The following is a 27,240-nucleotide window of genomic DNA, read 5'->3' on the forward strand; positions in this document are numbered from 1 at the left end:
TGCTCACCTGAAAACTCCTTCCTGGCAACACTCCTCTACCTTCAAAGGGCCCAGGCTGATATATACTGTGGAATCCTGCACTTTTAGATGAAGACAATCCCTCTCTCTCTCACTCCCATCTTGGGCTGCCTAGTGTGTGTGTTTTGGCTATATTTGGAACTTTTAATGTAATCTATTTAGTTAAATGTAAGATCCTAGTGGATGGGGAATTTGTTTGATCCAAATGCAGTAAACTACAGACAAGCTGTAAAAGAGCTGTAGAGGATGGAGACAGATATATTGCTAGAGTTTGGCTTGTAAATAATTAGGGCAATAGGTTATCCGAGTTGCAAGGCGGGAGGGAGACCTCTGCTAACTAATTTGTGCAGTTCTGAGTCATTGACCATCTCTGTTAAAAAGTACTACTCCCAGAAGAGCTGCTGCTACTTTATATAATTGCACAAATACCAACCTTAAAGTGTCTTCAGACAGAGCAACCCTTCCACAAGTATAAACATTGCAGTCCAGAAGTCAAACTGGTAAGGATCCTTTGAGAGGGGGCGTGCAACAAAGCATTATTTATTTCTGCTGGTCCTCTATGTATCAAGTTTTATAATATCGTCCATAAATACCCCTTCCTCCAACAAACATTCCATCCCAGTGTAAGTTTTTTAAAGCAAACAGACTTTATAAAGAAATAGTGCAAGGACCCCACTAAGCCCTAACGTACACTGCACAAAAGGGAATTCTTCAGGAAGAATGACCAAACCTTCATGTGGTTGCAGCACCCCCACACCTGTCCATTAAATGATGGTCTTATGCCTTTAAAAACAGGTGGTGGTCAAGGCAATCTCTCTCTCTTAAATGCCGCAAGCAGGACAAAATCAAGCCTCGGAAACTAGTGTTTAGCAGTCTTTCTCCTTTAAAAGCGGTGGGTGAGGATGAAGCCCTGTGAAACCAGTCCGTTGGTCGGGAGACACATGCCAAGAACTGCTATTATGCAGCGAGGTGACAGTCTATATAAAAAGACCAGAGGTAAATAGTTATGACCATCATTTGGGGTTTAGTTTGATTTAGTATGGTGGCATTCTTTAGTAGCTTAAAGCACAAAATGTCTCAATGTCCTAAATATATTGGTAATGGTTTGAGTGCAGAGGACCCTTGTATTTGACTATATGTATTTTGTGGTCACAGACTCATTGCACCCCCGCCTAATGGTTTAAAAATAAGTAGTGAGCTCCATGTTGTAGCTTCCACCCTTCCAGTTATAGTCAGGTGATCCCACTTGTGGCCAAGTTGGGAGTTTTAACCTTGAAAGCAGCAAGTAAGTTGCAGGGAAAACGTAGTCCCTGTGTAAAATGTATAATGAAGCAATAGAATTCTTAATGAATCAGATTAAAATTGAGTGTAGGACTGGCCAGATATGGGATGACTTTGACGTAGTTGGCCAGCTTAAATATATTGCAATATATGGACAAACAATCCCTGTTTTGGTTAAAGGGTAAGGCATTTTTTAGTAGCTTAAGGCACAAAATGTCTCAATTTCCTTGATATATTGAGTACAGAGGACTCTTGTATTTGTCTATATGAATTTTGGTCATAGCTTCATTGCACCCCTGCTAAATGGTTTAAAATTTAGTGGTGAGCACAACTTCTTTGTTATAGTGGTATGGTGGTTTGTCAATTTTACGATACCAACTTTAAAAAAAAAACCTGTTTTTGAAAGTATACACTCTAGTGAAACCGGACCAGGAAATGTGCATTGATCAAACCCCTCTGTTTTGTATGTTTGTAGCTCAACGGTCAGATCATTGCATTTTCATTGTACTTATGTATTTTATGTAGCCTTGGAGGGCTCTCACATCCCCCCCTTTTGAGATTTTTTGTACTTTTAGAAGAGTTGCTCTGAAGGAAGAAAGGTCAAACTTCCATGTAGTTGTAGCACCACCGCACCCATACCTTTAATGGCGGTCTTATGCCTTCAAAAATGGGTGGCATCTGGGCAATATCTCAAGTGGGGGAGGATTAAAGGCGGAGGATTAAAAGAAACAGTTCAGTATGAAAATAAAACCCATTACTGTGCAAAATTCTAATATAGTTAGTTAGCCAAAAATGTAATGTATCAATGCTGGAGTGACTGGATGTGTAACATAATAGCCAGAAAACTACTTCCTGCTTTTCAGCTCTATAACTCTGAGTTAGTCAGTGACTTGAAGGGGGGCCACATGGGACATAACTGTTCAGTGAGTTTGTAATTGATCCTCAGCATTCAGCTCAAATTCAAAAGCAACAGATATGACCCATGTGCCCCCCCCCTCAAGTCTCTGATTGGTTACTGCCTGGTAACCAGTCAATGTAAACCAAGAGAGATGAAAAGCAGGAAGTAGTGGTCTGGCTATTACGTTAGACATCCAGTCACTCCAGCCTTTATACATTACATTTTTGCCTAACTAACTATATTGGAAACATTTTTTATTTTTATACTGAACAATTCCTTTAAGCCTTTGAATCCAGACTGAGGAGACACAGTTTTAGTTAAAAGTGCACTAACTAGCATGGTTTGACTGACATTAAGCACAGTGCAGAGGACCCTGTATCTATCACCTCTAATGGGTAGCTGTCATCTGGTCTGGCCCCTTGGGAACAGAATGTAGAACAGATACAGTATGTGGTGTGGTGTCTAGTAAACCAAACATGAGATCTGGAATCTTCAGTATATCCCAGTGCACTGGCACACTTCTGCAGCTGCAATTAAGCTGTCAACATGCTGGTAAAAAAGAGAAGGATTTGTAGATGAAAACATTTGCAAGCCTAGTATCTTCTTTAAGTTAATATACTTAAGGCATTATACTGTACTAACATATGTATTTACCTGTAAGGTCCATGAAAAATCAGAAATTTAAGAACACACAAACTAGGGATGCACCGAATCCACTATTTTAGGAATCCCGAAGCCCGAACTGAATCTGAACCATAATTTTCATATGTAAATTAGGGAAAGAAGTAGGAAAGTTAACCATGAGGGCGGCACTCAGTTAAAAAATGTTTGGCTTCCTTGTTTGTGTGGCCAAAAGTCACAGGATTTTTTGGATTCTGATTTGGTTTGGCCAGGCACTTGGATTCAGCCCAATTCAGCTGCAAAACGCCAAATCTTGGCCGAATCCAGAACCAAATGCAACACTAGCACAAACTAATCGCAGCTGCTACTGTTTATATTACTGTCTATTAAGGCTTATAATGTCACTATTTTTTCAATAGTGTAGCAAGTGTCATGTTAGTCACAGTATTGATTTCTAAAAAGTCTCCACTTTGCTTTCATGCAGTTAATAACACATGCAGCATATGTCAGACCATCTTAATGTGTGTAAGGAACAATAATCAATTATCCCAGTGATTATTATAGCAGAAAGTCACACAAGGAAAACACTTTGCACACAGCAATCTACGGAATGGTAACATTGCCAGATGGTAAAGCACAGAGATTTCACTTCACAGGAGGATTGTTTTTTAGGTGTTAAAATCTAATAACGTTTCAGCTAATAATATTTGTTTTTTTTCCAGAACAGCTGAGAATTGTGTTCTCTTGATCCTCATTCAAACACTTAAGTTTAAATATCATAAGGGCAGCAATTATTTTGTGGTTAAATTACAGTCAAACAACTGTCCAAGGGCAATCATTTGTAATTATGACCTCTCCTCCAAGCTGAGCTGAAATCCATCAAGATGTATGACACTGAGTTTCTAATTCAATACTCTTTAGTCTTATTAAACAGACTAGAAATTGTACTGGAACCCAAAATGCATAATTTTACCATTTCTATAAGAGCAGTGATCTATGCAACAAGGCTTTTGCATTAACATAAAGATGCTATATAGAAAATTGCTCCCTTTCTATAATGTCAATTAGGAATCTGCTGTACGGCGCTGCTTGCATTAGTATCGCTTTATAAACAAAAAATATACATACATACATCACAATCATCATAGATGTAGATGCATTATTCATGATTATGATATATGTATTGTGGGGAAAAGCAATATAAATTGTTTACATTTTAAGAAACTGTGAACACAAATAACTGTAACAAACATTCTAAGGAAATTGTATAATGACATGGAAAACTGTTTGGCCAGTAGTAAACAGATGCATATTTCTATTTTTCTAACAGTGCTAGAATAATTATTAGTTTCTGGGGAGTGGCATCAACATGGGGGTTTAAGTTATTACATGTAAATATTTTACTGTAGTCCAAGACCCATACCAACACCAATTCATAAATCTGACTATACTAACTATTACATACTTGGTTGTTATGGGCTCCCAAAATCATCAATCTAAACTGTCTCAATGTATTTACATTTTTTATTTGTAATCCATCACATTTTAAGTTAAGCACCACTGTGAATTTTCATTTCTATTGACCAAATTCAAAGAAGAAGTTCAGTTCAATAATGAAGGATACAATCCATTAAAATTACATTTATGGAGAGGGGTTATTAAAGATTTATTTTAACAAAAGCGATTTGATTAAATTTAGGGCCCGGTATTCTCCTCTGACTTGTATGTGAGAATGGCATAAATGTAATTGTATTACTTTAATATATTAACTTATAGTTCATAAATGTCTGATAAGTGGAAAAGGGAATACAAAATGTTCAAGGTTTATTTAACATAGTAAAGGCTCCTCATCTAGCAGACATGTGTAGGCCTATTTATAACAGTCTTATTGTAGTGGTTTTAGAGGATTTTGAAACCATGACTTAACTCACTTTATCTAAAACCACGAATGTCATGAAATTTATTAAAAGATACTAATAACTGATAAAAGAACAAATGAGAAAAGTGCCCCAACGATCCAGAAATAGCTCTAAACCTTTGAATTCTTTGGAAAATTCTTATAAAAAAATAAAAAAACCTCTAAAAGCCTGAAATGATTAAAAATGCTCTATTAGGATCAGAGCATCTCCCATTGACTTCTATAGGACCTCGGCAACTTTTACCTGACAAATTTTTGTATTAGAGTTGTTGTGGTTTTTACCCTTAATAAATCTTTTTTATAATTGCCCTTTAGTAAATCTGCCCCAATGGCTCCAATCGGTATGTGTAAAAACATGGTACTGTACAAACAATATTACTGCCAACATCAAGCTTAAAGGAGAAGTAAACCCCTTATTAAAAAAAACCCTACCCTACATAGAACCCCCTCAAATCTCCCCCCCCCCAGCCTAGCTGCTACCCCGGGCAAATGCCCCTAACTTTTTACTTACCCCTCGGTGCAGATTCACGGAATCAGAGTTCACAGGCGCCATCTTCTTCTTCCGTCGCTTCCACAATTTTCATGACTTTTGGCGCATGCGCAGGTCACAAAAACCCGAAGACTGCTCCAACTGCACATGCGCCGATACAGAACTTACTTCCCAATGTAGACCAAAGAGAAGAAGATGGCTGCAGTGAACTTCAATACCATGAATCTGCACATAGGGGTAAGTAAAAAGTTTGGGGCATTTGGCCGGGGCAGCAGCTAGGCTGGGGGTGAGTAGGAAGGGGGTCTTAAGGTGGCCATACATGGAGAGATCCGCTCATTTGGCGACATCTCTTCCCTATATGCCCACCTTGAGGTGGGCAATATCGGGCTAATCCGATCGTGGGCCCTAGGGCCCAACGATCGCATCCTAACGATGGGTATCGGACGGCCGCAATCCGACAGGCTTTTTAGTCCCGCCCGATTGACATCTGGCCGACTTTCGGGAGATATCGATCGGGGAAGCCGACTTGGTCTGTCGGTAGCTTTTATTGGCCCGTATATGGCCACCTTAAGTAGGGTAGGCGGTAGGGTTTTTTCTAATGGGTTTACTTCTTTTTTAAATATGAGTATAGAGTTACGATAATAAACTATAATCATTATGTTAACGGTGGCTTATACTTTCAGAGTGGGACTGCAGGGAAATCAGACATAAGGCCAGATTCGGTGAGTCGTGAGAAAAAGGTTTGTCACGTGAAAAGTCACAGACGAGATTGAATTTGATAAGTTATACAATTCAGAAAAACTTATCTCATGGTTTATCATGTGAAAACTCTATTAAAGTCTATAGAAAAAACTGAACTGGAACTGAATTTGAAGAAAGGTTTTTTCTCCTCCAATTGAATCACATGCATGACTTTTCACGTGATAAACCATGAGATAACTTTTTCTCACTGAATTGAATCTGGCCCATAATGTAGACTTAATAAGTAGACACTTTTCAGTGTGCATTAGTAAACATACGCATATAATTCAAGCATCATGTCCACAGCATGTCAGTGCTAGTTACTAGGGCAAATGCTTAGCGACCAAGAACATAATATCAGGACACAAGGATCACAAGCCAGAATTATCAATGCACAGGGGACAAAAAGGTTTTAAGCACCAAAAAGGCATCGTATGCATCAAAAAAAGCAAAGCAAGCAAATTCCCATGATCAGAAGGAAAAAAGGGACCAGGAGACAGAGACAAAAGAAGGAGATCAAAATAAGAACAGAACACAGTACAATAAAGAAGAAAACAAAAAAGAAAATCTCTACATATAAACAGGACAGCACACTACATATCAGTGTGTAAAAAACAATCCATATAGGGGGCGCCTACTTAATGTTAAGGGAGAGGAATTCTCAACCCCTCAGTCTATCACACATTGCAAAAGCTTTGGTAGCTCTGTAATGGGATGATGCTGGATACTGGGTTGGGTCCACTACCTAAATATCAAAAGAAATCACTCAGGGGTATAAGGACACCTTCCAATATTGCACCAGTGAATAGAAGTGTAGGCTGAATTACCCATTCACAAAGGGGAGGACTTATTGCTTATCGATATAAAACACAATGTCCAGCCTCTATAGCTGGGAATGGCATAGGCACATAGTAGGGCTCAAAGCCTGCACTGGGCTATAAGTGCCCTCACTGAAGGAGTGATATTAAAGGATCAAAGCACCATAAGTTTCTCCCAAAGGCGAAGGTGCACATTAGAGGGAATTATAATAAAGAACCCAGAAAATTATAAAAAAAATGGAAAATATACCTGTAAAAGGATAAAAGTAAAGCTCAACATTTTCTGAGACTGGTATCCTCTAGAAAAAATGTTTTGTCTGCTACCCTGACCATAATGATGAAATAAAGCAAAAACAGTGCATTATGCATGTAGCAAATGAAATTTCCATTTGTAGTGGCCAGTAATTTAATGACCACAATGGATAGGATCATCTCTTTGGGAATACACGAACAGTAAACAATACACACAAACATATATTGCAGTGAAGCAGCCAAGCCATTATTCTATAATCTCTTAAAAAAAACCATTTATTTATGCGTTTTATGTAATTAAAAATAGATTTCCCGAAAAGAGAAGCATTTGCATTCTCTATAACAACAACTCCATGATTATTAATTATGCAATTAATATAAATGCAATTATCTCTGGTATCAAATACTTTAATCACCATTATTATGTGAACATAAAAAACATGACAGGAGTTCTGTACAATAATTACATAATGGAATGTTTGGACAAAGGTATACAGTGTTCTTGTTATTACATGATACATATTTCATAGCTATGCCAGCCAAAAAGCATGTGCTCCACACAGTTCATTTAGAAAATGTATTGCTGTACTATAAACCTCTCTCTCTCTCTCTCTCTCTCTCTCTCTCTCTCTCTCTCCCCCCCTCTCTCTCTCTCTCTCTCTCTCTCCCTCTCTCTCAATCTCTCACCTCTTCTTTTATGTAAAGTAAAGATAGTTAAATACAGGAAATCACAACTAAAAACACAAAAAAAATGTCCCAATTGTAGGTAGATAACTGGTAGATTACCAATATATTCAATTCATTGAACTTTTGTTGAACAAGGTGTACAGTATATGACCTCTTTAAAACAACGTAGACACAGGACACACCGGCACAACATGGGTAATTCTAGCAGGTAAAACCTTGCTCGTTTATTGCGGATGCCATTGTAAGATGTCTGATGGCATTTCAAAGCTAAAAAATGCTTGGCCCCCTAAGGCACCAACTAGCTATCACCTTACATACTTGCTAGGTTGTAGCAAACATTTTGGCTCACTGTCTTGGCTTTCTGCTGATGAGTTGCTAGTCTCCTTTGCTGGTAGTGCCTAACTGTGGAGTTTGGCCAAAATGAATTAAAAGGCTGCATTAAAAAAAGTCTGGGTGTAGTATATGATGTTGAACATATCATTGCATATTATGCCAGATGCTCCAATATCTTGCATACCTACAGTACATTACATGTCTATAGATCTCTGCATCCAGTTTTAAATGCAGTTTTCATATTTCACCAAAGCAGCCTTATTATATGCATTATTAAAACTGTTACGGTAGCCTATTACTTGAAAGCTATTATTGGTTCCCTAATGGCTTACACAGCTACAGTACATACCTTTAACAGCAGCCTAAACAGTGCTAATCTTTGTCTTTAGTGACGATTATCTTTCCAAAAGCAAACGGCATAATATGCATTGTGAAGATATGATTGCTGCCTATTGAGCATAACATTGAATCTTGTGGAAGTTGCCCCAATATCTCACATGCACACATCACCCACCTTCCACAACAGCATAAAAAATCCTGAATACTGCATTTATCAAGAAATTCGCTCGAAAAAGTTAGCAAGGGAAAAGTCGTGACAAAATTGTCCAACATTTTCTAATTGTATGAATTGACACCCGTATCGTTCTATTCAAATTGTCGCCCAAAAACACAGACTTTTTCGGATTATTTTCTGAAAACTAGGGACATCTGCAATTGACTTGACCAGGTTGTAGCTGGAGTAATTTCCAATTTTTTTCATCTTTGGGGTATAATAAATCTCTAAAAATTCAAGTTTCTTTTTCCTCTGAAAATTCGAGTTTCCCCCTTTAAAAACTTGACCAGAAAAAAAATGATGTTTAACAAATAGGCCCCTTAGGGGCAGATTTACTAAGCTCGAGTGAATAGTTCGAATCCAGAAAGATTAGAATTTTGAAGTAATTTTTTGGGTACTTCGACCGTCGAATTGGTCAAATTCAATAAAATTCGATCGAATCGAATGATTCGAACGATTCGAAGTAAGAATCGTTCAACCATTCGAATGTCACTTTAAAAAATCCTTCGACTCAATACTTCGCCAAATAAAAGCTACCGAATTGAATGATAGCCTATGGGGACATTCTGGTTTTAGGCACTTTTTATGATCGAATAAAAATCATTTGATCGATTAAAATCGTTCGATTCGAACGATTTTATCGTTCGATTGAACGATCTTTATTATATTGTTCGATCGAACCTTTTGCGCTAAAATCCTTCGAATTCGAAGGATTTTACTTTGAGGGTTTTTTAACCCTCGAAATTCGACCCTTGATAAATCTGCCCCTTAGTGTTGCTTAATCGTCACCAAGGTATGATGGATTATATATAACCATTCCATCTGGCCAGTCCTGAGCAGCCTCGGACATACAGTACAGATGAAATCCTTAAATTTAAGGCCACATAGCTACAAATAAATTCTATTATGGTCTATGGAGTGAATTTCTTTTAGCTATTTGTAGTCTAGATGACTAACTGGCTTAACAATCTATACTGTACTCAAAGAACACCTGCACTGCCTGTTTGTGAAGTCAGCATCACATGAAAATCAACAATGAAAAGTTCAGTACTGGATCTAACAGCACAAAGAGAAACATCAATGAGCAGATGGTCTATCTGATCAATACTGGTCATGAGCTCAAGTCTATACAAAACTCACAGACCTTAATAAATATTGGAACCAGACTGATTAGTGTAGTGTCACAAAGCTGAAGTGCTAATAGCCTTTAAGTCAAGGGTCTCCAAGCTTTACCCATGAGCCACACTTGAATGTAAATACTATTGGGGAGCCACTCAAGCAAGACTATGTTCCTTGGGGATGCCAAATAAAGGCTGTGATAGGCTAACTGCTAGCCCCATTTGGACTCTAAACTGCAAGAGTGTTATTTTAAATGTATAGTGCTTATTAATGTTCTACTGAAACATTTCATTTCTTTGTACTGTATATTGAAATGCAAGGTTTACATTGTATTTGTAATGCACCTTTCCTTAGCAGAACAGCCTTACAAATATTTATTTTGTTTGTTGTGTTTTTAACCCCGAGCTTTGCATTCTGGTTTACAGGCTAGAGCAGATGTTTTTCATGTTAGCTGTAATATTATACAGGATTTAAGCAGATTTATTATCCTTACAGAAGATCTGCAGAAGATTAAAAAATTATGCCACTTCTAGAAAATAAACAGAATTTTTAACAGGATAAGCACTGCATTATTCAGTGTTAAATCAACTTTCAATTACCTGAGCTTTTCTGAATACTGTCCTTAATATAATCAGTCAGGCATTATTCCTAATAAACCAAGTGTGAGTCTGCTGTGTCATGAGCAATTATGTATTATACAATACTGTCTGGTGTCTTTACTAAAGGGACAGAACATGAACAGCTTAGCATTCAATTAGCAATCCATTCTGCTTACAGCAAAGCACTGATGGACAGCAATGGAGTTAAATGATTATAGCAAAGCATGGGACCTTATTTGATTCCCTAAAGATATATTTTGAAGCAGACACCCACTTTTCCCCCTTCTTTTTTCAATTAGCATTTCATGAACAATGGTAAATGAAGCAGCTGCAAGAAAATACTGACTTCAGTGGAATAATACAAAAACAGGCTGCAAATGGCACATTGTAAACTGCTTATCACTACAGTGTCAGCTCTTTCTTGGTTCATACAGTATGACAAGAGACAATCATGCCAATCTGTTAGCCTCTTGCTTGGATCTTGACCTGATATAATGACCTGATATCAAACTGAAGTTCAGCCAGTAGTATGACAGGTGTCATTGATACAGTATATCACTAGCCCTTTCACCTACCATCACAAGATCAGTTCTAGGTACAGTATATGAAAGAACAAAGAAAAGATTCTACATTCCAGAACTTTAGTATAGTAAGTATTGGGGAATACATGAGTGTTGATTTTAAAAAGTTGAAGGTCCTTTTCAGCAGTTTCCTTCCTGCTCCAAATATCCCTTGATAACGCACAGTAAAGTCTAAAAAATGACTTCGTTGTGCACGTGTCCTACAAGGGTAGTACAAGTGACACCTAAGGGATGAAGATGTCTGCATGACACTTTGCTGGGGTAGAAGAGACACTCCAATCCAGGGTAAAATATAAGCAATTTATTCACTGGAGGTGTCTAACAATTTGGCAAGCCCAATAAAGTTGATTTCAACTTTTGTTTTTTGTTTTTAAAATGGACCCATAATAACATCCAGGAGTTATTACACCTGGCAGCAGCTATAAAACATTTTATTTCTATGTAGTTATGCTGTATGAGTGTACTTTAACCATTTTAGAAGATAGACAATGTGTGACCTAGAATTGTATGCAAAAACTAAGAATAAACCTTGTCATTGACAGCTAGTGGCATATATTCTGCATCTGGAATACTGTAAATAATTAATAATGGCTTATATACTAAACAACTGTACTTGCAATGGTTTCTAGAAACATCTGTTGTAAGTCCTAATAGCAAGCTAGCTGCAGAGTTATAAAGTTAATGAGACTATGAAATTGTCAAATTATCCTTTGTCATAAAAGCTCTGGTATGTCTATTTCTAAAACTGCATATACCGGAATTACACTATAATTGATTTTAATCGAATCCCTCAATTCACTTTGTAAAATTCATATATGTAGCAAATCTGAATAGAAATGTTTTAATTGTACGAATTCTGGTGAAGATGTAGGTTTAGTTCACAGATATCCTTCCAAATGAAATAATACTACAGAAATAGGATCCCTTATCCAGAAAGCTCTGAATTAAGGGAAGGCCATCTCACAGAGACTCAATTTTAATCAAATAATTTACATTTTTAAAAAGGATTTCCTTTTTTCCTGTAGTAATAAAATAGTACCAGCTAAAATATAATTAATCCTTAATCCTTAATTAATGGTTTATTTAGGTCCAAAGAGCTCTGGATAACAGGTCCAATACCTGTATTGAGTATTAAATCAAATTACAGACATCCATCTGAAAACATATGCATTCTTACTACATATCTTCTTATTGCTCTGTTAGTATCCAGCAAAAGTTAATTATTCTAATTACATTTTCGGATCAAGTTCAGAATTTACAGTGTACCTCATTTACTTTAAAACGCTCCTTTTAATAGGTTTAAAATGATGGTGTATGTTGAAGTGCTTAATTATTGCCTGTTCAACAATTTTCAGACATTTAATAAATATATTTGTTAAAAGCTGAAGTGAAAATTAAGGGTTGAGAAATGTTCATACTGGTACTAAAGTAAAAGCTTTAATTAGCTCACTGATGAAAGCTTAAAGATCTAAGCTATGAGTTAAGCAGAAGAATACATTATACTACCTGTTCAATAAATACCATGACAAAATAGCAAGGCTTTGTCTATATAGCATAATATTGCTTCTACTGTATATTTATATTTGTTATTATTTATTTATATGTATCATTTGGGCACCTTAGAGCCCATGCTTTGGCATTATAAATTATACCAGAAAAGGTCGCAGCTCCTAACCCTGAGAAAGCCTCATCCATGGGACACTTGTTATTTGTACTTTGTAAATAACATATATATAATTTTAAGATTCAGTCTGATTCTTCTTTATAATTAGACTCCCACTGACATGCAGAGCTACACTGTAGGTGATATTTTGGGTGATATTTTGTATACCATCTTGACCAACATTTAGGGGCAGATTCATTAAGGGTCGAATTTCGAAGTTAAAAATACTTCGAAATTCGACCCTCGAATTGAAATCCTTCGACTTCGAATATCGAAGTCAAAGGATTTAGCGCTAAACGTTCGTTCGATCGATCGAAGGATTTTTCGTTCGATCGAACGATTAAATCCTTCGAATCGAACGATTCAAAGGATTTTAATCCAACGATCGAAGGAAAATCCTTTGATCAAAAAAAGGTTAGCAAACCTATGGGGACCTTCCCCATAGGCTAACATTGACTTCGGTAGGTTTTATCTGCCGAAGTAGGGGGTCGAAGTTTTTTTTAAAGGGAAAGTACTTCGACTATCGAATGGTCGAATAGTCGAACGATTTTTCGTTCGAAACGTTCAAATCGAAGTCGAAGGTCGTAGTCGAAGGTCGAAGTAGCCCATTCGATGGTCGAAGTACCCAAAAAATACTTCGAAATTCGAAGTATTTTTCATTCGAATCCTTCACTCGAGCTTAGTGAATGGGCCCCTTAAAGTCAAAATGAAAAATATTTTTCCCATTGGTGGTTGAGTTGACATGTTTCCAAAGCATACATTAACTAAAATGAATAAATCATTTGCTCAGAGGATAAAATGTTCAGTCACTCAATCATCAAACTATTGCAATGGTAAGGATTCAGAATATGGTAATATAAAACCCAAAAAGAATGCAGCGCTCTCAGCTGGCAATAGTTAACTGAGCAGGGAGCAATAAAATGTTGCAGGCCTTGCAATGTTTTAAGCTAATGACTTAAAATGTACAGAAACTGAAGTATCCCAGGAATATGGTGTATGTGAAAAGTTTTGTAAAAATGCTAAAGTGCTTGAGCAAGACCAGTGAGTTTACTCTCATATTTTGACATTTAAAATCTGAAAAATGATATCCGGCATATATTTTTCTGAATTCTCTAAGGATGCATCTCTGAATTGTGTATCTTCCTGTCTCTTGTCATATTTTATTAATGATGATACAACACTGTTGCTGTTATTTTGTTTGTGATAGTGTGTGAACCTCGATGTGCAAACTTGCTATACTAACAAACCAGTATATTTACATAACAGACTAACTTAAGTATGATGACCCAACAATAACACTAGTTGGTAGGCATAACCATTCAGGGTCAGACCGGGCCAGCGGGAGGGCCACCGCCGGCCCAGACCATCTCCCCGATTGGCTGGCCCACAAAAAAAAATGAAATGCAGGGCGGCGGGGTGGCATTTGCGTATGCACACCGCGTGGGGGCCTGGAGGTTTGGAACCCGGTTGGCCCCCAATTGTCCAGTCCCACCCTGTAACCACTTGACATAACTTATCAGGAGGCAAGTGGTTTTTGTATATAGGACACATTTAATTAAGTTATTTATTTAATAATAACTCACATGGTCAATATGCTCTAGGCAGCTGTTGAGAAGTTATTAAGGTTCTCTGAAATCATCAACAGAGAGCAGTAGCTGATGCTACAATGCTGATGAAGTATTGTCCCTGGTTTCTGAGCTTGTATAATGGGAATCTAAAAAAAAATGACTAGTTGGCCTTGTCTGTAATAGTGCACTCCAAAATTTAGTAGGACCACGTCCCAGGTGCTTTCCACAGCTAGGAGACATCCACACACAGAAGCACCCACAGGACTTGAAATAAACAATGGTGTTAATTCAGTCAATGTTTCATCTCCCCTCAGGGGGCCTTTATCAAGACATGAAGCACAGAGCTTCACTACTAAAAGGCTGTAGTCTATTTGGACTGATAAAAAAAGCACAGAGAATTATGTGCATCTTTGCTATCCTACTTCTTTGTTAAGATTTAGTTTCCTTTTTAAAGCAGACATTTCTTAGTGGCCCTTAAAGTGCAATGAATAAGACCACAGATGAAGAGGAGTAGAATTATATCCTAAATCACTGCAGCCTTAACCTAGCAAAATATCTTACAATCTAATGACCGATGTGATTTTCTATTATAAAATCAAGAGCTGGTTTTCTTTTAGAAAGAAATCAAGCTACACACACCAGTACAACTGGACATGTCTCTGCTATTAAACCTCTGGAAATAAAGGTTAAAGTGGATATTTGCATTTTCAAATGGTATTCTGCAAATCTCAAAAAAATTGTGGTTTTCCTATTTTTTCTTAAAAAAAGCTCTAGAAATTCAAGATTTATTATGTGTAAAAACCACAAAAAAAACTAATAAAAAACTTTGCCAGGTATGTCCTATAGAAGGCAATTGGATTTTTTTTTCCTCTAGTAATTGTCCTGAAAAAACTACATTTTTTTGAGGTTTTTGAGGTATTTGTATTTTTAGCACATAGTTCAGCTTAATTTTCCATTCCAAATGATTCAGATCATTTAATAAAGTTCATGACATGTGTAGCTTTAGAGTTTGTGACTTTAGTTGTAGTTTCAAAAACCTCTAAAACCCATTAAGATCCAACCTTTAATAAATAGGCCTCCATGGCTCTCTTTTTCTCTACAGTTTGGTTATAACATCATCCAAGGTTCCTAACCACCATAATGACTTAATAATTGTTATGGTTAATAATATAAAATGGTAAACTGTTTGGGTTTGAATTGTTGCCCAACTCTTATTCAATTACTCCAGAGTCGCACAAGCCAAAAGTTTTGCAGTAAACAAAATCAGGGTTGAAGGACATTGGATAAATGCTAAAGGCACATAGAAGAGTCATTCTTCCACATTTCATAAATGTTGAAACACATTTTCTTCATTTTCAGAAGAACCAAATACAGATTCACTGTTTAAGAGTACTAAATGGTAAAAACTTTTTTTTCTTACATTTTAGATTTACAGATTTTAATTTAACCCAGAAACAAAGACATTGACATGATTTAGGAAATAAAGCTTTATCCTTTGAATGGATAATTCACAATGGATCCATATGACATAATACAAGTGGATGACCTAAACAAAAAGAACATTATTTGCATTAAATGAAAAGTAATGAATTACCAATGTCAACCAAATCAAACAATTGCACAAATACCTCAGTGAATGTTTAGAAAAGTGCCTATTTAGGCAGCTTGGTCTTAGACAGTGGCAAATAAAAGTGGAAATAAATACACACAAATGTTTTCCTTTGCCTTAGTAAAATAAACCAGGTGAAGAGGCAGTGTTAATGACACATAATCAAAGTGTAAATGGCACATTAGGAAAGAAATATTTATACTATTAGTGCTAACTAATACAAACTGCCTAAAGTTAACTTAGCAAAGTGCTTACCTCTTTGTATCTCTTCTGATATGTCTTTTTTCCAAACTGCTGGCAAATGTTACGGTCATTTTCCCTGTCTGAGCCGTAGTTATGACTTAATTTGTTGTTCTTCTGGGATTTATAAGAGAGTCCATTGCTTAAAATATCTCGTTTCTTTTTTGTTAGTGGTGTCTGTTGCGTTTCATCTGTTTCATCTGGCATCAAGGCCCCATCCTTCTGTAAGGAAAGAATATACCTTTTAGATATCTCTGTAATAAGTTAAGGGTCCAGTAGCACCAAAAATTACATTAAAGTTCAAATCATCTTTGTATTTGGTTGTAAGTAGGTTTCACCCATGCTATTATCTTGAAACAAATGTAATATGTAAACAACATTGTTGTCATTATCTTTGAGATTGCCAACTCCTTTGGAAGAGCCACTGGAGATAAGTAGAAAAATTAAATGTCAAAGATAAAAGGTTATCCAAATGATGTTTCTGATTAATATTTATCATAGTTCAAAGTTACATGTCTAAAAATGCTAATGATTTGCCAAAACAAGCAATATTTTCATAACAAAGTGTGACTCTTCATCTGTAAAATGGATTGTATTAATATGGAAACATAATTATAATACATGTGTAATATTTTTTTTACTACCTTTGTACAGTTGATTTTTATGTAGGAGGGTAAAGGGTTTGCTAACCTTTAGGTCCTTTGGTCCCCTGGGTATAGCTTAGATTGGGTCCTCAGTTACAGAAGGGCAGCCGTTTCTTTTTTCCTATGTGAAAGGATTCTGCTGGCAGTTCACTGGACCATAGATGTCACTGTTAAATTTTATAAAAGGGCAAGGTTTTGCTATACCCCAGGGATATAGTTGGCCTGCTAGGTTAGGTCCTTTTTCCCAAGAGGGGAGGGGGAATAGTTCCCCAGAGGTTATAAAAAGTTATGTACCCATGTGCTCAGTCTCTTTGGACTGCACACTTGCTAGAGGAAGTACAGTGCTGCTGCATAGAGCCTGGAACAAAGGAAGGTTCCAGAATAGGTGAAGTAAGTGTCAGGTCAGAAACTGTAATAGGTCACTATAGAAGTGACAGATAGATTCAGGAAAGTTACAGCTCCAATGAGGAGCTTAGTGAAAGGTAAGTACCCTGTGGAGACAAGGCCTCCAGGTTAGAGACTGAAGTGGTTAGGCTCAGGGATAGAGAGATCCTTGTAGCGTAAGGCCAGCTGTGAGATGCCTTCAATGGGGATTGTGCACCAAAGGCAGGCAAGGTGACTCAATTCAGAAAGATGACTTACAAAGGATCAAACAGTATCCGTGAGTAATACAATAGGGTGTAAATGACCTGCTGCCACTACTTGTTCATGGAGTGTACCATCTGAGCATACACCTTGAATATGTGATTGACCATTGAGAAGTGTACCATCAGTTAAATAAATCTTTGGCTGTTTTAAATAACCACTGGCCCCTCAAGTTATTTTGTTCAAGAGTGAATACTGTGTGTGCTTATACCAGAGTTGAAAACCTTCCTCCATACCATAAGCAGGGCCCCATCTGAAGCTAAAGAGTCTAGTTATATTTTAGATACTAAAACTGAAATAAGATACCGCACACAATGCTGAAATTGTGCAGCAACCGCGGTAGCAAGATAGATATTGGAGCCTTAGTGGAACAGCATGCAAAGGTTTCAAGGTTTTCTGCCTTTTCTGTCAATGCACTAAGGAATGCAGTGGTTAACATAAGATTAGCATCTGCTGCAGTTTACAATAAAAAAATAATAGTACAGGTGGGATCTGTTATCCGGAAACCCATTATCCAGAAAGCTCTGAATTACAGGAAGGCCACCACCCATAGACTCCTTTTTAATTAAATAATTCTATTTTTTTAGATATTATTAATCCTTATTGGTGGCAAAACAATCCCATTGTGTTTATTTAATATTTAAATGATCTTTCAGTTTATTTATGGTATGGAGAGCCAAATTACAGAATGATTCCTTATCAGGAAAACCCCAGGTCTGGAGCATTCTGGATACCAGGTCCCATACCTCTATCTAGGAATGGTAGCATCCTTTGTGTAGACACTAGAAAGAATATTGGAAGTTTATTGGAGTTTTTCAAGATTTGTATTTTCACCACATGATTTGGTAACCTAACCCTATAGAACTCCCTAGACCCTTGTACATGTCTCCCGCTGACATGTGTACAAGGGTATGAAGTCATGGCAATGATTAGCAACATATGCTTCTCAAGTTCCTATGTGCCGGAGCTTCATGATCCCATTTGGTAAAAGATGACAGCACTTACTGGAAATAATTTAACTGTCATTTAAATGTCAAAGAGATACTTGAATATCATTCCACAAAATTTACTAGGGATGCACAGAATCCACTATTTGTGATTCGGCCAAATCCCAGAATCCTTAATGAAAGGTTTGGCCAAATACCAAACCGAATCTGAATCCTAATTTGCTAATTTGCATATGGACAGGAAGGAAAAAAATGGAAAAAACATTTTTTACTTCTTTGTTTTGTGAGAGGCACCTAGCATAGATAACATGCTTAAAGAGGATTGTAAACCAATTTATTACAGAAGAAACAAAGGTGTTTATCAAAATGCATAAGCATTTATCCACCCTGAAACAATTCCTTTATTTTCCTTGCAGAAAACAGAATGGAGCTGTAAAAATCACTACTAATAAATCAGAAATATTTATGGAGATTTTATTGGAAAAAGCTCAGTAGCAGATGTTTCATGCCAACAATATTAAGGCCATAAACAATTCTCCATAACATTATAAGGACCTCACAATGCCACGTTTTCAAACTGTATTTACACAAAAATTAAAAATGGAATCAGCAGTTCAATGGCACTGATATTAGTGATTGCTTTTGATGCTGATCCGAAATGACAGCTGTTTTGTCAAGAGGGCTCAAACTGGAACTATAATTTTTGGTGGGTAGTCAAAATATAAGAAGCTGACAATACCCTGTTGTACTGCACTTGAAATATATGTTTGTACTAATGATGGGCATCTGTTAAGTGGACTGCTTTGACAGATGTTATGTGTAAAGCTTGTATTTAATGAGCTAATATTTTATGGTAATGGTTAAATGGCAGGTTGAGCAACAACAGAAAAAAAGAGTGGATAAAAAAAAATATGTTCATTGTGATTATTCTTCTTTATTTAGATAGTGCTGACACATTTATGTAGCATTTTACAGAGCTTGTTCCTCATTCACTGCCCCAGTAATCTTTACAATCTTAGGTCCCTATCACATTAACACAACATACTAGAGTCATTTTCATCAGAAGCCAAAAAAATGATCCCTATTTTTGAAGGATGAGAGTAAAAACACGCAAGCTAGTTGTCTCCAGGCAGCATTGGATGTACAGAGATCCTCAACTCATTGCCCATTCTCAGAGCACAAAAAGATGCATCTCCAGCCATAAGAGAAAATCTATTTGCAGCAAGGAACACTTTGAACCTTGCCCTGATTTTGTAAATTAGCCTAAAACCTTTTTTAAAAGGTAACTGAGCTGAGAGTAAAATGGCTTGATATTTGGATAAGCAGCAGGGCTTGTTACAAGTTGTTAATTAAAGCCAAAGGCTAAAAAAAAAGAAAATGGTTGTTTTGGCTAAGAGGGAATAATTAACAAGTCATTTGAGTGTATATATTTATCTATGATTACAACCAGTGAATTAGCATCAAACAAAATCACTTTCGATACCAGGAGGGTATTTGTATATTTTAAGCACTTTGAGTACAACAAACATGAAAGGTTTGTTTTTGTAATTAAAATATCAATGTTTTCAATTAAGGACAAGACCGAATATTATTTTGTTTTGCAAATAATTTTATTAAACAAAATTAATTAATTTCTATATACAGTATAACAAGTAGTATAATATAATATTTCCTGTATACTCTTGATGACATGAAGAATCTGAGATCTAGTCTATTTCATATGGCCACATTGTCACGCAGTGTAGTTACTTGGGGGTTATTTACTAAAACTCAAATTAATCTCAGTTATTTATGAAAACAAAGTTGACTAAACTCCCTTCCACGAGACAAAATATGGCATCAAAATCGAGCATCAATTCATATTGTACGATTGACACTCTGCTCGATTTTATTGAATTTTCACTGCGAAAATTCAACTTTTCAGCATTATCAGATGAAACCTCAGACTTTATTGGATTATCCAGTGCAGATCACAATGTCAAGAAACAATTTCAGGGACATCTGCCATTGACTTCTACATGAGCTCAACAGTTTTGAGATGGAATATTTTTAGATTCGGCTTTTTAGCAGCTTTGGGGAATGATAAATCTCAAAAAAATTGAGTTTTTTCATGTTTTTCCCCTAAAAACCTTGACCAGAGAAAATCAAAGTTTAATAAATGAAACCATTTAGGGGCCGATTCATCAAGCTCGAGTGAAGGATTCGAAGTAAAAAAACTTCGAATTTCGAAGTGTTTTTTGGGCTACTTCGACCATCGAATGGGCTACTTCGACCTTCGACTACGACTTCGAATCGAAGGATTCGAACTAAAAATCGTTCGACTATTCGACCATTCGATAGTCGAAGTACTGCCTCTTTAAAAAAAAACTTCGACCCCCTACTTCGGCAGCTAAAAGCTACCAAAGTCAATGTTAGCCTATGGGGAAGGTCCCCATAGGCTTGCCTAAGTTTTTTTGATCGAAGGATATAATCGTTCGATTCGAAGGATTTAATAGTTCGATTGAAGGAATAATCCTTCGATCGTTCGATCGTAGCATTTGCGCTAAATCCTTCGACTTCGATTTTCGAAGTCGAAGGATTTTAGTTCCTAGTCGAATATCGAGGGTTAATTAACCCTCGATATTCGACCCTTGATGAATCGGCCCCATAATGTCCCAAAATCATGAGATAAAGTAATGATCCTTCTTCTGCCACTTAATTTATTGCCTTTCAAATAAGAACCTTTATCTTGTGATAAAACCTTTATCATATCACATGTAAATAAAATATGATTAGTAAAACACAAATAAATATATCCAGACAGCAGTATCAGAGCTTCCAGTCTTGCATTGTTTCACTAATGTATATACCACACATGTTTCAGTTACAGTATAAGTAATTCATTAGTATATTAATGGGAATTAGCAGTCTATTAGCATTTTACTAGGAGAGCTGTACAAACTGAAAAGGACTGTTTTCCCAAACAAAAAGGTGTATTTTAAAATATTTAATTATGGTTGCTTATCACCAGGTTTAATTAAATACTAAAAAACATGATTATTATGTGTGTTATTATTTAACTTTAAAATTGTCAACAGAGAACTACCTCTCCACAACTTCCCTGAAAAATGCTAAAGATTGTTGGTGTAAAAGGTCAAAACTCAACATAAACAATCATGGCACATACTTTTACATTTATATTTTAAATATATATTTAAAAATAAATACATATATATTTATTTTCAAATGTTTCTTTAACAGAAGTAATTCATAGACATTTCTATATTTTTCCCAATAGGGCTTTTTGTTTTTGTTTTTTTGTCCTGTATGTTTCAGAATATCATTGCCATCAACTAACAGTAACTAACTACGGATCACAGCAAGTCAAGAATGAAGCCATCCACTAGGGACCAACCCAAGATGATGTCCTATACCTGTTGACCCATTAAGTAGCAATGTAGATACAATATGTCCATTCCACAAAAAATAAAAGCTTCACTGCCTTCTACTGTAAACTCCTCACTTGTGTATAAATATTTTACTATAAATTTTTATATCTGACAGTGAACATTTGTGTCCTTGTAAATGAAGTTGCACAAAGCACTTGAGATAACAGCTGCTAAACAATGCATATAATAATTACTCTTCAACAAATAACTGGAGTTTGAGAACAGTACTGAATGATTCACGCATTAATAGCTGTAATATGTGCCTTTGGCAGCAAACTAATAAATGACTAAGAGGCGACTATTTACATGGTAGCGATTTATCATAGAGAGCAAACTAAAGTATTAATAATTTATGCTTTTTATTTACTGAATACTTCCAAGGTAATAGCTTTTCTATGATTACTAGCTTAGGTAAGGTTCACACCATTGCGTTGTATATTTACAACAACAGATCCTAATCCATCCATGTCCTTGAACCTAATAAAATATATATAATATATTATTTTTGTATGGGATATGTAAATACAGTTCCTTTAGCTGATTAAAGTAAGAGGATTCTCACATTGGAAAGACTGACCTGTGGTCAATATGTATGCAGTCATGGCAAAAAGAAACCAAATACCCTACGACGACGTGCACCTAAATGATGCCAACTAAACTAAGAAAAGTGTCATCATTCTGCATTGAAGCACAATTGCAAGGGTTTAAATGCATGGGACATGGTAGATTCAATGGCACTGGAATTATTGGGAAAATGTTGCATTGTGGGTAAAATGTTATGCCCGACAATTTATGGCTGAATTTGTACATGTGCTTATAAGTGATCCATATAAACATAGTACACATTCAGGATTTGGAGTATAACATACTATTTATCAATATAGCATGATATTATATGTTCAATATATGTTGTAGATATATTGGCTGCCTAAAATTACCTAATTATGTTACTTGTTATAATATCCACTGCATCATCTGTGCTCTGTCTGTCATAAGCCAGCAAGGAACCCATACCCCTTTACCCTCTCTACTCTGATTTAGTCAGGAAGGATGTAACATAAGATTCCTGAAACTTGGCAACTATAGCAATAAGAAAATGAGTTATTTAACATTCACTATATATTGGCAAGCATGTGTTGTTATATAGCTGTGCACAAAGGAGCCCTGGAAGCAATTAAAATTATAATCAGTTATGGTTTCTTTATGTGCAGTGTTTTCAAACTGTAGGTTCGGATTTTATAATATTTATATAAGGCTTAAATTGTAATGTCCTCCCCTTGCATAAACAGTCCAGCAGCCAAAGCATATACTGTATATGACAGGTCTTAATAAAATCATCTCAGTACAAATATAGGATTTTCGTGCCTCTTGTAATCTTCCTCATGGGTTATAATGATGATATACCTCCTGGTTATGATGTGCGCCTGTTTAGAACCTCCTTGGAGCTTTGGATTTAAGGACAAAGCTCCCAACATACTGTTCCGTTGAAAGTGAAGCTCATTCATCTTGTTAGCTGTGTCATGCAGTTAGAGGTAGATTGTTATCACTGGCAAAAAACTGTCACTAAACGAGAAAACCACTGACTAAAATAATAAATTGAGTGTGTATAAAGAAATACCAAAATCAATATCAGTAATGTAATCACTGGGACAGGGATTTGGTGCCCTTGGCTCTCCAGTTGTTGTTGCACTGCCATTCCCAGAAACCTCCAATGACAGTTACAGCTGTCAAGCTAATCATCATAGATTTCTGCTCTCAGTTATCAAGGGCCACCAGGGGATGAAACTAAGAGCTTCAGCTTTTAAAAGCAGTATTCTGGCTAATATTTAATAACAGCAATGTGGAGTCCCTTTACTTAGTTAGTCGTTTGCAGTTGTCAGCAGATATTGTTATTCATTATGAATTTTCTTTATACAGGGTACTTTGTGCTCTAACAACCTATTCCAAAGGCAAATATTAGACAACCGCTCACCCCAGCCTTTATAGACTACATTTTTGGCTAACTAACTATATTAGAATAATTATTTATTTTGCACAGCCTATCTATTTACCCAGTTTTTTTTTTTTACACTGAACTGTTCCTTTAAAAAGAAACATATTTTACTTGTCTGTTCATACAGAGTATATGAATATTCTCTGTATATTTTTGCACTTTCACCACATTGGACACATTATAACTGTAGGGCACCTTAAACTGAAGTATTAATATAAAAACTAAGGGTAAACATTAGTGATGGGCGAATTTGTGCCGTTTCGGCAAAAAATTTGTTTATTTCCTGCGAAATTTCGAAACAGTGGAAAATTTGTGAAAATGCGCCAGCGTCCGTTTTTTTTTCATGCCGGCAAATTTTCGTGGAAGTTTTGCGAATTTATTCGGCGGCGAATCGCGGGAATTCGCGTCTGGCAAATAAATTCGCCAATCACTAGTAAACATTTTCCATGCCCCTGAATTGCCAAATGACCCAGTGCAGGATGTTAAATTAGTGTGGGTAGTTCAGTGAATATAAAGAGCCAGACATACAGTATAATGTTTTTAATTGCATGTAAATTACAATTAGCTTCAAATAGCTAAGCAATATTAGATAGTTGCTTAGAATTACATTTTCCTTACTATGCAAAAAAAAAATGTTTTTAGGGTGGGGTTTCCCTTTAAGATGCCTTGGTAATGGTACGGAACTGTAGGCTTCAAGAAGGAGAAAATCGTACATCAAGAGGGCTTAAGTACATTCTTCATAGTCAAGCATGTACTTCAGTTAATTCTAATGTCACCGTTATAATACTAAGCACAACATGGCTGAACATTATTCAATTTAAATAAACAGTTTACTTGGCAAATATTTGTAATAAAATATGTTAAGAAGATATTTTCCTTCATTCCTCCAACCAAGAATATGTCATTATTGTAGACCATTGATGCTAGAATTAATGCAAACCTGTCCAGGGCTATAAACAATGCCTTTACTATAATACATGCAGTTTAACAATTACTTGAACCTACTGGTTGAGAATTAAACAGATAAACTGAACTGTTTGTCTTACAAAGGTTTGTCCTGAGATATATAACTTTGCAGTGATTTGTCTCTACAAGCTACTATTACTAGTTACTAGTGTATTGCAACAGCTACAATCATTTCACAAATCAATTCAGACTTAGTTTATAGATTTTTTTAACTAACACTACTAACATGTCACAATAGTAATCTGACAGTTCTTAATGTTATTGGGAGAGCTCCACCTGTTTTAAAAAATAAAAGGTTGTAGTGCAAGACAGGGAACATGGCCAATCGGTGTAAAATGACTAAACAAATTCTAGGTTATAATAATAGGTGGGCCCATAATAAAACAAACCAGCTTTACCACTGTGCATCTCCACATGTAAATTAAAGCTACTGGATAAAAATACTGAATTGATAATATTAGTTTTGTTATTTATATTTGAAAGAGGCAATTCAGCTTCATAAATCTTATTAAAGGGTTTGTTTACCTTTCATACCCTTTTTTCAGTTCAGCTGTTTTCAGATAGTTAGAACAGAAACATAGACTATTTCTGAAAACACCTGAACTGAAAAAAAAAGTGCAATGTGCAAAGTGCTGAAATTCTGAATACAACTTGCAATGTTTTTAGCCACATTGCAGCAAATTTTACCATATTGGCAGCACAATTGAAAGCAAGAGGAGCAGTGATGGACGAATTTCTCCCGTTTCGCTTTGCCGAAAAATTAGCAATTTTCCCGCAAAATTCAGGAAAAGCGAGCTATTGCCGTCTTCAAGCTAATGGTCCCAATTTCAATATGTACACTTGCTCACAATTCACAACAGGAGACAGGGAGCAAATGAATATGTTTTAAATTTAAAGGGAAGGCAAAAAGGGAGGACGTGAGGTATGTGGGTCAGTATCGGGACCCCTCTTCCTAGGACATTTGATCTCTGTAATACATGGGACATAATTATTTGATTGAAGCAAATCCTTTGTATCTGGGCATGCAGACTATTTCCACATAATAGTTAAATAATTCCCATTTAATGTTAAGTAAATGTTCCAACAGCTATTATGTAGGTGTTATTTCTCTGACATGTATTGAGAAATACATGGTATTGGCATACACAAAGAGTGAATGCACACATCTACACACACAGCCCCCTACTGCTCTATTATTTCAACAAATGGGAGCCAACAAAGGCTGCCCAGTCAGTTACAGAGAGAAAACTCACATCATCTTTTTCAGACAGAAGGGGATGCAATTATTTAAATGCTGCCTTTCAGAGGAAATAAAGCAGTGCCAACTCCTACAAGCAATATAGTCACTGACAAATAAGGCAGTTTATGAATTTCTATAAAGCCTGACATGTCAATAATAAAAGTGAATATTTAATATATAAATACCATTTTGTACAGGCAACTTAAGGGATTTTATTTTTTTTCCAAACAATGAATGAAATAAATTGTACATAATCGTATGTGTTATTTGTCACATTAGATTACATGTGATACTAGGGATGGTGACGACTAGATAATTATTATCTATGTCCTTATATGTAAAATGACAGGTTTGAAAGAGCTGGTAATTCTATTTTTGGATCCTGAGCAAAAAATGTTACAGTTACATGGTTTAATTGGATTGAAAAAAGAACAAAGTTCAACCCCTCCAAATTAAACCCAGCGGCCATACATACACACAATCACGCCGACCCCTCCATACACTCACAAACTATATTAGTGATGCACCGAATCCAGGATTCGGAATCCAAGTGCCTGGCTGAACTGAATCCGAATCCAAAAAAATCACATGACTTTTCATCACACAAACAAGGAAGTTAAAAAATTTTGCCACGTGCTGTTCTCTTTCCCCCTCATATCCCTAATTTACATATGCAAATGAGGGTTAGGATTCAGTTCGGTATTAACCAAATCTTTCACAAAGGATTCGGCCGAATCCTAAAATATTTGATCCTTAAACTTAATATACCAATATCTATACTAATTGTAGATTTTAGTATCACAATAGCCTTGAATATTATGTCTGTCCAAGAAAACATCCAAGCCCCTCTTAAAAGATTTAACAGAATCAACCATCACAACATCACCCGGCAGTGCATTCCACAACCTCACTGTCCTGACTGTGAAGAACCCCCTACGTTGCTTCAAATGAGAGTTCTTTTCTTCTAGTTTGAAGGGGTGGCCTCTGGTACGGTGATCCTCTTTATAGGTAAAAAGGTCCCCTGCTATTTGTCTATAATGTCCTCTAATGTACTTATAAAGTGTAATCATGTCCCCTCGCAAGCGCCTTTTTTTCCAGAGAAAACAACCCCCAACCTTAACAGCCTACCATCATTATTTAAGTCTTCCATCCCTCTAACCAATTTAGTTTCACTTCTCTGCACTCTCTCCAGCTAGTTTTTATCCCTCTTAAAGGAGAACTAAAGCTTAATTAAAGAAGTAGGCTAGAAAAGTTGTACATTATATTTTGGGCTTCTGTACCAGCCCAAGGCAATCACAGCCCTTTATCAGAGAAGATCTTTGCCTCCAAATATGCCCCAATAGCTTCACATCTTTTTTTGTGCTGATTCACTGCACATGGTCTGTGCT

General features: G+C 36.2%; 1 protein-coding gene across 1 annotated transcript in view; it reads right to left on the reverse strand.

The window, feature by feature from the left end:
* The window catches only part of LOC108708345 (autism susceptibility gene 2 protein homolog), a 308,940-nt gene that overhangs the window by 131,928 nt on the left and 149,772 nt on the right, over window positions 1-27,240 (reverse strand). The window contains exon 2 of the mRNA XM_018246943.2: window positions 16,005-16,211. Within this exon, the coding sequence (XP_018102432.1) occupies window positions 16,005-16,211 (207 nt within the window). The remainder of the gene's footprint in view (window positions 1-16,004; window positions 16,212-27,240) is intronic.

The sequence above is a fragment of the Xenopus laevis genome, chromosome 2L, assembly GCF_017654675.1.
Source record: "Xenopus laevis strain J_2021 chromosome 2L, Xenopus_laevis_v10.1, whole genome shotgun sequence".
NCBI lineage: Eukaryota > Metazoa > Chordata > Amphibia > Anura > Pipidae > Xenopus > Xenopus laevis.